The following is a 13,831-nucleotide window of genomic DNA, read 5'->3' as shown; positions in this document are numbered from 1 at the left end:
TTTGGCCATCACCTCTACTATGCATTCTTTTGGGGTTGGGATGAAAGTAGTATATTTGGATAACGGATCCACTAAAAATAGTAAGCTTACCTCAACATATTCTGGTTTTTGGACAAGCTTCTATCTTTTTTCTAGGGTTGAAATATGTGATATGTTTGTTTTAATTACTTGAGAAAGATCTATCACCGGTTTCAATGCCGAGGGTTCACTATTGAATTTTTCTAAAGGTTAGGAATATCTGTAAAGATTATGAAAGAAATAATAAATTTAATTTCCAGATAACTAATAAATTAATGAAAGTGAGAATTGTTCCAAATATTGAGGCCAACCTTTGTCCAAGCTATATATATGCTGGGTTCTGCCATTAGTGATGACAAAATAGAAAAATAAGATTTGTCGTTTAACTTTAGAAATTGAAAAATACCATAGTACAATTCAAAGTTGTATAAGTCGACTTACCATAGGATGATGGCATTAAGCGCCTTCTTTAAGTTGCAATCATAATAAACTCTCTCCATCTCACTTTGATAATCTTGTTTTCCTTTTTCGTCTGTCCCAAATTGTAGTTCACTTTCCAATTGAAGAATGTAGTTATCTTTTAATTTATCTAAAATACCCTTATTCAATGTAAGTTGTTATTAGTATAAACTACTTTATTTAATATAGATTGTTAACCTACCCCATTTAATACATTTAAATTTAATGTGAAATAATGTAAAATGAGGATTGATTCTTTCTTGACCATCAATTTAAGTTCCCATAAAATTATCAATTCAAGTTTTCGTGAATAATTAATATAAAATTGTACTCTATTTAATGTTAGGGTATTTTAGAAAAATAGCAACCTAAATTTATTTTTTCAATAAAGTTAACTACTTTTTCTTAAATTGTGTAAAAGAAAAACTAAAACTATCAAAATGGGAGAGACAGAGTACAATGAATCTACTAATACAATAATTGTGTATACTAACACGATAAATATACAAAAAAAATGGTGTATATACATACTTAAGAAACGAGAATGTTCTTTCACCTGTTTAAGGGATTATCAAATTCAAGTCCAAAACAACAAATATAGAAAAAAAAAAAAGTCAGCCATAGCAGAATTAATACTGTATAGTTAAGGATAAAAAACGAAAAAATCCCATGTGGTAAACCTAATACACAGAAAAATTTTTCGTGGTTTCAAAACGTACAACATGACACATCATATTTTGAACTAAATTATAAAAGTGACGAAATCCGTTAAACTTAATGGAAATGACTTATTAGAACCTGAAAAAAAATTTTATACCTAATTTTTAACAAATATACCTATTCTACTCTTTAACTCTCAATTCTCTCTATTTAGAGAATAAAATAAATGATTTTTTTGGGCCGTCTTTTGCTTAAATATATCAGGATATTTTGGTCATTTCGTCCATTTCCGTTAAGTTTAACGGATTCCGTCACTTTTACAATTTCGTTTAAAGTATAGGATGTCATGTTGTATGTTTTGAAACCACGAGAGGTTTTTCTGTATATTAGATTTATCATGGGGTTTTTTATTTTTTACCGTATAGTTAATTATATTTGCAACTGCAGAGAGTCTACAAACCCCTCAAGTCCTCAACTGACATAATTAATGATTTAACAATAATATTAATTGGGCAAAGGGCACTTTTGATGCGTCAAATTTTCATTTCTTTGTTACCATTTCTTGATCAGAAGATTTCGACACTAAAGTAGCTATCATCCCTAGTTATGTATAGGACATTTTCTATAGAAAGTTTTATATAAGTGGAATGTTTTCCTTTGTTTCAACTCTGTGGCCCAAAGAATTTGCAGCATCTGGCTTTCAAAGATAGAGATTGACCATTTTAGAAAGAACGAAACTGTTGAAATAGTGGGATGTGGAAGTGGAACCCTTTTTATTCTTGTTAAATAAACACATACAAAAATAAATTAATCCTATGATTTTGGACTTATCAATGACGTTGTGTTAGAAATTATTTTTCGGCTACAAGCTAAAGTATTTTTTTTTTGGAGCAGCTATAAGCTAAAGTCAACTGTTTTCATCCTTAAAAATTGTTATCCTTTCAAGCATTAGAGAATTGTACAAAGATTTGAATTTGATAGGGTAATTACAATTTTTTTTCGACTTTTTCTCTAGTCTTATCCCTACTCTTCCAAAGAAAAAAGAGAAATTATTTTATTAATCTAACACAGACAAATAGATAGATGGGAAAATAAGCCTCCCCATCTTGGAGATGAGAGAAAGAAAGGTAAGGTCCCGTTTGGATTGCATTTTCCGTCATTTTTCATGAAAAAATTACTGTAACGATTTGATGTATGTGAGGAAAAAAAGTAATAGGAAAATGTGTTCACGGAAAATGACGAAATTTTTCTACGAAAAACAGCAATCCAAGCAAGGCCTAAGCCTTTTACCTTCTGCTTATTCGTTTGTCAACAAAATTTTTATCTTTTTGGTCAATAAAACAAGTACTAGAATTTTTAAATGAATTTTTTTATAGTCTATACATCTCTCTTTTTTCCTATAGCCTATGCATCTCTTGAACAAGAGAAGAGTAAACAGGGATCGCATTTTGACATTTCTTTAGACATATTGACAAATAGACTAATACTACTGCTATTGCAACCATAATACTCAGCAAATGTCTAAATTTTATTTGCGCCTGCAAACTTGAAAAGTTCAGTAGATGTATCACACTGGCGGAGGTGGCATTTGGTTTTGAGTTGAGGTCAGTAGATCTTCATATTCGATGAAACATTCGAGGAAGCAACTATAAATACATGGATTTGGGCTGAATTTGCATTTGACGTTTCCCCCATGGTATAAGCATTTAACTTGTTCACTCTTATGAATAAGAACATGAAATTAAAAAAAAAAAAAAAAAGGCTGCAGTATAGGGGGAGAAAAGAGGTAACCATCAATTCAAGCCTTTGTTTGTCTGTTAATTAACTCTACTTAGACCATGTTTGATAACTCAATTCACCGTTTAAATTTAATGGATTCAGATCTTAACATATTCAGACTGTTTGATAACAAAAAATTGAACATTTGAATTAATTAAATGACACTAAATTTTCTAAACAAAACTTATTCACAAAATTAAGTGATAAACTATTCACTTATCACTAAATATAATATATACTCAAATGTATTAAATTTAATATTAAATAATTTAATATCTTAATATATTTAAATTTTAGATTACAAACTCCAGATTTCAATTGTATCAAACGTATCCTTATTCAATCTTTCCTACTTTACTGCTTTTGTCATTCGGGCATCAGTTCCGAATTTGGTCCACACTCTGCGCTTTCCCTCTTGTGGGATGCGGGCCAAGGTAATGTACCCGTTTTTACTATAAAACGAATCTACTTAACCCGTTTTTAACATAAATCTGAAAACGAAAGAAATAACAAGTAAATGTTGAATTAAGGCCGAATCTGATCTTTGCTACAAGCCTTCACCAGCCCAGTTCCTGCCTTTCTCTGCCTATGCGATTTCTCCTCTTTCTCCAATCCTAATCAAAATTTTCCCTTTTTATTTTCAGCTCAATAATTTTCATCATCTTCGTCTTCATCGAGCCCCCCGACCGCAATCACAAATCTTTCTCTTCCCAAATCCTGCTTTATCAACTGGAATCTGAATTGACCTTATTAGAATTGATCAAAAGATATGGACCTTTGTAGTTATCCTCAAAGATTTAATTTTTGTATATTCCTATTAGTCCTGAGTATTATCTCAACTCCGGTTCAATCAATCCGATTCGATCTGGATTCGGGTCATACTAAATGCATAGCTGAAGATATTCAGTCAAACGCCATGACCGTCGGCAAATATCATATTGTTAACCCAAATGAAGGCCAGCCCTTACCTGATTCTCATAAAGTCACCGTTAGGGTAATTTATCAAAGCCCTATTTTTTCTGGGTTTTATTTATTTTTGTCCGTTTCGGTTTAATTATGTGTGTCACATGCTTGTTTATATTTTTCAATATTTGCTGCATATATGTTTAAAGGCTTTAGGCTAGTTGGTTGATTAGTATAGCTGAATTTATTTTTTTCTTTGCTATTTTTTATGCGAAGAAAGCAAGGGATTTAGTGAATTTGATTGTTGTTTTATTCAACATTTGTGTTTGGCTGGTTAAAGATTTGATTTTGATGGATTTTGATGGGTTACTGAACGAAGACTATGATGGGTTCTGTCCAAAGATTCCGTTGCCTCTAGTAGTAAATATTGTGTTTAAGTGGATATCAAGGTCTTTTTTTTTGTTTTTAAATTTCTTTGATGTATTTTTCTGGTTGTTTGATACAGGTTACATCAGGTTATGGGAATAACTACCACTATGCGGACCATGTCAATACAGGGCAGTTTGCATTTCAGACTGCAGAGGCTGGGGATTACATGACTTGCTTTTTTGCAGCTGATCACAAGCCTGCTGTTACGCTCACCGTTGATTTTGATTGGAAGTCTGGTGTCGCAGCGAAGGACTGGTCAAATGTTGCGAAGAAAGGTTCTGTTGAAGTAAGTATCAGATTTACACAAGTGCTTTTTCTTTTGTATTGATAACATGAGTGGGGGATTTAATAGTCTTGAATTGTATTTGAGCCATGTTTCATGCCTAATGAAGTATTGTACTTTGATCATTCGCTTGGACTGTTTTTTGCCAGTGGCCATGATTTTTTTTCCTTGGGGAATTGAGGAAGCAAACAGATGTTTTCCTAAGATTCTCCTTGGCTTGTGTTTGCTTTTGTGTTGGTAAATCTAGTGCATTTGTTACTGCAAGTTTCGAACACCTTTGTCGCACCTCATCATCAAGGAAAGTAACAGCTTACAAGTCCTTCAGTGGGAGAGTATAGCTTCCCTGTTGGAGGTGGCTTTTGTTTAAAAAAGTGGCGTCCATTTACGTATGGACTAGATAATGATGAATTTGAGAATAGCCTTTTCTGTTAAGATCTTTGATCATTGGCAAAGGAACAAAGCAGTAACTGGGTGTGGTAGACACAGAGACACAGTTTTATGCATAAATGTTGGTTCAGTGTTGTAAACAACATTTATGCATAATCCCATTCCTTCCTGCTTCTTAAATCCCACTATCCTCTGCTAAAATAAAAGAAAATTTTAAAAAAAGTATTGTGAACACACAAAAGGTGTTCACTTTATTAATTATCCAATGGAGTCCCCTACTTTCAAAGAAGCATAATAGAAAAAATATTGTAAACTGGTTTCGTTTGCTAACAAATAAATGATTATCATGCAGTAATTTACACGAGGCTTTGTGTATCTTTAAGATACTGTAAATTTTTAAGGAGAGATGATTGAAAAGTGAATATTCCTCTTTTAGAAATAATTTTACTGTTCCAGTATTCTTTAACTTCCAAATGTTTTTGAACCGTGTTTTGATACATGCCAAGTTATCCCCCCTGACCTTCCATATATACATAGAGGTGCACACCCATAAAGAATACCTCTCTTAAACCAACTCTTCAGAGCATTCTTCAATTTGTACCCCTGATTGATTTTCTCTGTGATGTCATACAAGGGCTCGTCTTTAATCTAGTCGCAAGCTGTTACCAGATTGAGAATGACATAAAGGCAAAGAAAAATATGCACCTTTACGTGCTGCAGTTGTGTCAATACTGTTCACTTGTGGAGTTTAACATGATCATATTGGGTATATGGTGTGCCCAGAAATGAGTTCTTTAAGATATAATAGCTGGAAGTAGCACTACCTCGTATTTGAGGTATTATTTGTTTTCCCTGCCTGCCCTATCCTGTAAACGAGATGCTTCGGTGTCTTTTTTTACATGGCACTTTCTAGGGATAAAAATGCTTTTTAGATGTTATGACTAACTTGGCGCAATTTTGAATTTTCTTTTGGATGAGAATATTGACTAGTGGTTCTGCATAGTCTGCGTTCATGATTTGATTGGTTATAATTTCTCTATCATCTGCAATTACTTTGATCACTGTCTTTGCCCTTGCAATGGCCCTGATGGGTACAACCTCTTTCATGACCTATGGCCCTAGTCTGTCACTTGGTTAGCAATTAGAGATTTTTTTTTTTTCTGTAGAGATTTTTAGGTTGTTTAAGTAGTGGTTTGAGAATTTTGGATAATTTTGTTTGAAGAATATTGCATGTACTTGCATAGCAACACTTGTAAACACAACTCACATGCTACTATGGATATTGTACACAATGATTTTCATTTTTCTTCCTTCCAATGCCAGTTAATGGAGTTAGAGCTGAAGAAAATGTTTGATACTGTTCAATCCATTCATGACGAGATGTTCTACCTGCGAGAAAGGTGGGTTTACATATTCTCATTAACGTCAATGTAAAATATTTCTCATAGTGGCGTGTTCATATCGTCATTATCTCTGCTCAAAAATGTTTTTATGTACTGACAGTCATCTTATACTTGTTACAGGGAAGAAGAGATGCAGGAGCTTAACAGATCTACCAACGCGAAGATGGGTTGGTTGAGTCTTCTCTCAATTGTTATTGCCTTGTCCGTTGGAGGATTGCAGTTATGGCATCTGAAGTCGTTCTTTGAGAAGAAGAAGCTAATATAACGTTTTTTATAGGCGCTTTTTAGTTGCAAACTAAACTTGTTCGTGTACAATTTTGGACATGTTGAAAACAGGAACGCTATGAATTGATATGACGAGATGTTGGATCCTCAATAATCTTCAAAATACAGATGTTGCACGGGCAAATAGGGCCGTTTTCCTGTTTTTGTCTCGTGAATTACATCTTGTTGCTTATTTATGCAAAGCACCCATCGTCACGCATCGCGATCAAGCATGTGTAAACTACATTACAAAACGACAACATAACAACAAAAATAACATTCAAACTATTTTTGCAGATTACATTACAATTCTGTTTTGCACAAGAGTTGAAAGAAAGGAGGGGGAGACAGGAATAATGCCTACATGCATGCTTTGATCATCTACAACCACAATTTATAACAAACACTGGCTTAAGAAATCAGACCAAAGTATAGCATAGAAGATGTTACTTTCACCAAGCTAGCTTAGAATATTTCCGGATCAAGTTCAGATTTGCAACTATATTAATTCAGATATCTAGCGAAGATGTCCATCTCCTAAAACCAAAATCCACAGTATGGAAAAGAATTGGTGACAGCAGAACTCCTGAAACCTCGTGAAGTCTATTCACAACCCTTTCTGCGTGATTGCATGTGTGGGGTGAACTGGGAAGCTCGCTGATAAACTTTGTGATTTTCACATCCAATTATCTTTTAGGATAGGATGCTATGAAGTGAAGAGGTGCCAGTGATGATCCGAAGGCAGAGTATCCTTAATTTTTTCCAGCCTCTTCAGAATTTCCAAGAAAGAGGGTCTCTGATTCATATCTGCTGCCCAGCACTGCTCAACCAACCTGAGCAAAGATAATACAACAGATATAAGGAACCAAAAGAAAAACAACGCCATCCAAATGCAGCATCCCTAATGCTAAAGAAACTTCATGATACACTAAAGTTAAAACATCCCCAACACCAAGAGTTGCAGAGTTTACTTACTCTCTCAATTCAGGAGTAAAGCCCTTTGACCTAAACATAGGTCTGTGTCCTTCTGCAACATACTTAGCAGCATCATACGGTTCATAATGTGAAAGTGGTGGGTCACCCTCAAGCATCTGCAACATTCGTCAAGCACACTACTCAATCTATTATAGATGCGTATGTTGCATGAGTATTTTTCTGGATAAGATAATGAACAGAAGTTACCTCATATAGTATCATAGCAAAGGAGAACACATCAACCTTCTTATCATACTTTCGGTGCTTGAATACTTCAGGAGCCATGTACCGATCTGTTTACACAAAAAAGAAATTAGATAATACTTTATCCATAGATGAACTTGTCACATTGAGAGACTTAAAATGGTACTTACAACTTCCGGTCTCTCCGGTCATTTTGTACACATCATGTGAATTTTGAACCCTGATGAGTTTACTTAAGCCAAAGTCTCCAACTTTTAAATGGTCTGCACTAGAGTTCACAAGCAGAACATTCCTGAAAAGAAAATTCAGCAGGCAGCTCTTCGTGATTTAAATCGAAAAAGCCAAATGGAAAGATGGGCTTCAACGCAAGAGACACTTTGCAAGGTGCAGAAGCTCACTAATTGGCAAACAAAAGATGTATATGTAAATATGAAACTAGATAAATAGAGTCACCTTGGCTTTAGATCTCTGTGAATCACGACATTTGGTTCATTGTGAAGATAAGCCATGCCTCTGCCCACATGATTTATAAAACGCATCAAAATATTACACAAAAAATTATTACACTGCCTGGTGTCAATCTGAGAATGCTTTTTTCTGACGATGATATCATAACGTTTGCATTGAACAAACTGAGAAACACAGAGAACTCACTACACCTCATTAGCTACTGACAGATAGCGCATTAATGTTCTTAAGAGTACAATAGGCTGTGCGTATTGTAACAAACACCCAAAGTATCTACATGTTAACTGCCAGACTACTTTGCTGCAGTGCTAGAAGGAATTCAATTGCAAACTGAACTCTATCCCCAACCTCACTCCATAACCAGAATAAGTTAAACTTCTTCTAAGTCCATAAGCAAATCAACTTCTCTACTTTTTCCAATCCCACAAACATGACACATCCAGACATCCTTTTCTATTGCTTCTCAGCATAAGACTTCAATCCTAGACAAAGTTTGACGATAGAAAAGAAATGTAAGGCTAATCTATAGTAGCTACTCGGTATTGCAAGAATAGTTCCAAATTCCTGGAAGCAAGATTTCCAATTAACAAGGCAAGCAGAGAATCCAACTTCCACAAGATCATCTACACATGAAAATGGGAATTTATAGCTACTTTAGTCTGAAGCTCTCCGCTGAAGGTAAAAAGAAAAGAACAACAAAGTTGAAATACCTGGCAATATCTAATGCAAAATTGACTGCTGTTGACGGACTAAGTGCACCTTTTTCCTTCAGGTACTGGTGTAGATCACCCTAGAGGAAAACATGACGCTGATAGTTAACCCCTTGATGTGGAAAAGTTCATCAATACAAGATGATGTACTCATTCACTTACCCCCCTTAAATATTCAGTAATGAGCATTAATGGCTTCCTTTCAGTAACAGCTCCAAGGAACTGAACTATATTTGGATGCCGAAGTTTTACTAGCAAGTTTACCTCATGCCTGAAATCCTGACTGCATCGAGAATAAAAAAAATAACTTTTAATATAGGCTGAAACAACCAAAGCATCAGCAGGTTTTGCTGTTACAGCTACTGTGAAACTAGAAATTATATAAATTGAGTTGATTGAAAAATACTTTAAGTGATTCAGGATATTCAGAATTTCATCCAAAGGTGCCAACAAAAACTCTTTTAATGGGCCAAGAAAAAGCATGGTAACATCTGATAGAATGATGAAATCGGAAACTTATCAACAAGTTTAAACTGCAGCCAGCTTTATTCACTTATAATTGAACAACTTCCATAATTTACAAGCTGCACTTCTGTATAAAGTTATTGGAAAGGGTTTCCAAGAAAAAAAATATGAAGTCTTTACCTTTGTTCCACTAAAGAGAAGTAACCGAGGCAAAACCAATTAGCATTACCAATCAATGAAATAGCCTGGATTGTTAAGATCTTAAAACTAAGCCAAACCGGCATAGGACACCTCTACCCCATAGCCATTATCCTTCATGAGGTTTAAAGAGACTCATGTTACTAAAAAAATCTAAAATAAAACAAAAAAATGCTTCTTGAGTCGAGGTATGATTCATCTTAGATAATTAATCAAGCACACATTCACTGAGAAAGAATCAGAAGAACTTAATAACAAATTGACTATCATACAACTTAAGCAGATTAAAATACCTTTATGGCAAAAATGTTACAATTGACCTTGCAGTTGAGAAACTTACATCACCAATCTATCATCTGAGAGGTTTGGAAGAATTCGTTTAACAGCTACAGGTGTTCCACGCCAACAGGCTTTTAGTATCTCCCCAAAGGACCCCTAAGGATTTCTCATTAATCAGAAATGAACTTTTCAATATCAACAAAGTAGCAAATTAACATTAGCATATTTCCTAATAGTCAATTATAAGCAGCATAAGATGCATTTCATTGAACTATCTACAACAAGACATGAGCTACTTAAAGCAAAAGGAATTGGTGACCTGTATCTGTTTTGCCCCCGCTATTCTCCCCCAAACAACCCCCGTCCCAGAGAAAAAATTAGCAAAGGCAAAAAATGCCAAAAGCTAAGTAAGATGATTCGATCATCATCCCTCAAGTTTGTTAGCAATCAGACAAACAGAAAAGTACAGGAGAACATGTACCTCAAACTAAAGGCTACTGCATATAATTGGAGGAAATGGAATTAAGTCTCTTCTCTTTTTTTTTTTTTTTAAATAAAGTAGATTTAACTCTTTAAGAATGACTGTTAACAACTCTTTCCTGCCTAAAGTATGTGATCAGCATTGAGTGATCACACACACACTCTCTCTCTCTCTCTCTCTCCTGGCCATCAGTTATGAGTGATCATTCAATTAGTGAGTTATCTTGAAACCAGTATGAATGTCAAATCACATTAGTTCAATAAGATATTAGATACAAAAAGAAAGAAATCAATCATACAACTAAATGCATGTATACAAGCAGTTTAGCAGGACTGAGCACTTCATCATAAAAGTTAAATGGATTACAGAATCATTTGAACCCACACCTTTCCTATAGTAGCTGAATTTTTAAAGTCCAACTCAGAAGGTTCAATCTCCCAGTCACACTTATTTGGTAGCGGCGGAGGAACAGGCCTTGGTTCAAAATGGCTTCCACTCTGGCCCTGCAAAATCCATTATAAGACTCTTAAGCTGAAAGTAAACCCCACAAATTTCAACCTGTACATATTTTTCTCCGCCAATTTTGCTACAGTATATTAGTACTATACATGCAAACCAGGGAGTAGCTTTCGAACTTTAAACATTCGTTAAGCGGAAATGAGAAAACAAGCTGAAAGATTCAGATTGATTGAATTGTGCATCAAATCAGTACCTTTCACTACTTTCAACTTGGTGTGGGCTATATTACAGTCACCTTCCAAATACACCACCCATTAATCGGAAAGAAACTTACAAAGATGGAAGAGAAGAACAAAATACATCTTCTGAGCTTATACGACAAGCAAGGTAACTTGAAAGAACTTGTATTCCCAAAAAGCTCACAGGAAGCAACTAAACCTCTATAACAAAACCCCAACAGAATGTTCATTGCACAAAACAAGATTGCTCTCAATCACAACTCTGAAAATCTGATATGGAGGACGAAACCAAAGGAAAATGAGACTGACATTTAGATGTTCACTTAGAAATTCTAAACCCATTAGAACCAATATACCCACATTAGGAAAATTCACAACATCATACTCATAACCTGAACCAGCTAACGCAAAGTAAATGGTCCAAAATCATATACTTCAACTGACTATGCAAATGTGTAGGCATCCCATAAGAATTCATGAAAAAGCAACACATCATATTTTTCCATGAATGATGAGAAGTGTAGCAAGGGTAAAAATGATAATTAAACAGAATAGAGAGGAAGAAACTGCTTCCAGGAAGAGCAGATGTAATAATATAGCTTAAAAAGGGAACAAGCCATAGTTTTAGGAGTTAAAACAAGAAGGGAGAGGAGGAATAGAAGAAGAAGAAGAAGAATAAGTAGCTGATGATGATGATGATGAGAAGGGAAGAGAATACATGGACAGCATCAAAAACTTACATAAGATAAACCGCCATATGACTTCAACAATTCAATCATGCTATGCTTTTTTGCTCCTTCAGCATCAGCTAGAGGCTGCCATCATAAACATTGAGCTCAGAAGAAAAGCTGAAAAATAACACAAACAACGGCTGATAAAGGCTTCCTGACAAGATTAAGATGTTAATTAAGTGTGTCTCAAACAGATAATCAGAAGGCACATAAGATACTACAAGTAAATAGAACACCATGCCCTGTATTAGCGATGAAGTATCCCAACGTGAACTCTCCACAAAACCATATAACCATCTATCTCTTTTTTTCTGTTTCCATAACACAATCATGATTTTCAAAAAAGATCGTATACAAGTTCGCAATTGACTCCAGATATGTCTCTAATTCCACTAAGCTGCTATTAACTGCAGCATAAAGGGCTAGAAAGCTCGAAGATGTAAAGAAATTGCCTGAGTTACCATAATCATAATAGCTTTCAAACATTCCTGACCACATGAAAAATCGCAAAATAGACTGGTATCACCTTGCTTTCACCTTTTGTAAACATACCAAAATAACGCATCCAACAGCCCATGGACTTCAAAAGTAACCTCTAAATGACCATAGCAAACTAGAAATGTCCAATATTAGTAACATGAAATCTCATTGGCCTGATTCACTTTAGAGCACAGCAATTACAGTGTCAAACACTTAACCACTGATTAAATGCACATAGCTTACAAAACGCAGTCAATAAATTACCACTGATCCCTTCTCCCCCTACTTGAAAAAAATGTTTCACCTTTACCCAAACCAAACCATTTAGTCAATAATCTAAGCACAAACTACAATTACTTTTGCCTAAAGAAACAAATATAAACATAATAGACCCAAAACACTGCATCAGAATTGTCAATTTCAATTGCACTAGATACATTTCCGCGCAAATTTAGCAAAGAAAAAAAATTAGCACTAAAAATCATAACTATAAAAAAAAAAATTTTTTGATAGCATAGAGTATAGATAAAATGTACCGTATTTTTCCAGCGATCTTGAGCGTTCACATCAGCACCATACTCGATTAAAGTCTTTGCAACATCGATCCAACCGTGAAGAGCTGCAACGTGGAGCGGAGACCTGTTATCGTAATCCTTAGCTTGTACCAAAGTCCGATCTTCCTCAAGCAGCTTCCGGACCGCAGCGGCGTCGTTCTGGTGAGCGTGCCAAAGTATCATCGAGGTTCGACTTACTCTGGCCTTTTCCTTCTTCTTCTCAACGGTTCCCACGGCCGCCGTCCCGGCCGCAGGAGCTTCCCCGGCGGCCGAATGGTCGGAGCTGCCTTCGCTCCCGCTCATTTCGGATCGGACCTGATCGAAGTGGTATCTCTCCCCCTCTGCGTGAAATTAGTGTGTGTTTCAAGTGCTGTTCTAATTATTTGTATGCAACTGTATGCGCGTGTTTGGGCGTCCTATAACTAAGGGATAATTTCAGAAACCTCCCCTGAGGTTTCTGACACTTTCACTGACATCCCCTGAGGTTCTCAAAATTTCACTTACCTCCCTTGCTTTTGATTTTGTGGTAACAATCCAGTCCAAATCAGATTAAAATATTATTTTCATGTGTGAGAAGGTATTTTTATTCCATAGCTACCCTTTGCAGAAGTTGTATTAGTAGAAGATTCAAAGAAGAATAAATGATTTGGACTAATTAGTAAAGTTGAGGGGGGGTAAGTGCAATACAAAAAATTGCATGCACCAGATGTGCCATGCAACAGTTATTTGGCAGATTTTGCAACGGCTAACTGCAAATTGCAACGGCCAGAAGGTTTGCTGTTTCAGTAGCAATAGCATATAAAGCAAAGCAACTTAACTACCTCTGAGGTTTCAAGCTATTAACATTCTTTGCTACTAATTTGGAGTGATAACAAGTGCATTTGCTGTGCTACAATTAGAGCTCTGAGTAAAAAGTTTTAGCTGCAACCATGGCCTCTTCAAGCCATAGGGGAGAATCATGGAATTCACCTACATCTTTCTCCATTAAAAACAGGTTTTGCCG

At 35.4% G+C, this 13,831-nt stretch overlaps 2 protein-coding genes across 2 annotated transcripts; one reads left to right on the top strand and one right to left on the bottom strand.

The window, feature by feature from the left end:
• Window positions 1–3,247: 3,247 nt before the first annotated feature.
• On the top strand, window positions 3,248–6,744 carry LOC113717755 (transmembrane emp24 domain-containing protein p24delta9-like). Its single transcript, XM_027242554.2, has 4 exons — window positions 3,248–3,910; window positions 4,325–4,534; window positions 6,242–6,318; window positions 6,442–6,744. The coding sequence occupies exons 1-4, from the start codon at window positions 3,686–3,688 to the stop codon at window positions 6,584–6,586; spliced, it is 657 nt and encodes a 218-aa protein (XP_027098355.1). The 5' UTR covers window positions 3,248–3,685; the 3' UTR covers window positions 6,587–6,744.
• A 115-nt stretch (window positions 6,745–6,859) lies between these two features.
• LOC113717754 (serine/threonine-protein kinase VIK) lies at window positions 6,860–13,212 on the bottom strand. The gene is made up of 11 exons (XM_027242553.2): window positions 12,811–13,212; window positions 11,804–11,878; window positions 10,752–10,868; window positions 9,946–10,040; window positions 9,105–9,225; window positions 8,943–9,022; window positions 8,218–8,277; window positions 7,935–8,056; window positions 7,768–7,853; window positions 7,561–7,676; window positions 6,860–7,418 (listed from the first exon to the last, which is right to left on the bottom strand). The coding sequence occupies exons 1-11, from the start codon at window positions 13,129–13,131 to the stop codon at window positions 7,292–7,294; spliced, it is 1,320 nt and encodes a 439-aa protein (XP_027098354.1). The 5' UTR covers window positions 13,132–13,212; the 3' UTR covers window positions 6,860–7,291.
• Between the last annotated feature and the right edge of the window lie 619 nt (window positions 13,213–13,831).

The sequence above is a fragment of the Coffea arabica genome, chromosome 11e (assembly GCF_036785885.1).
Source record: "Coffea arabica cultivar ET-39 chromosome 11e, Coffea Arabica ET-39 HiFi, whole genome shotgun sequence".
Taxonomy (NCBI): Eukaryota; Viridiplantae; Streptophyta; class Magnoliopsida; order Gentianales; family Rubiaceae; genus Coffea; species Coffea arabica.
Note: the sequence above shows the minus strand (reverse complement) of the source record. Positions and strands in the feature narration are given on the sequence as shown.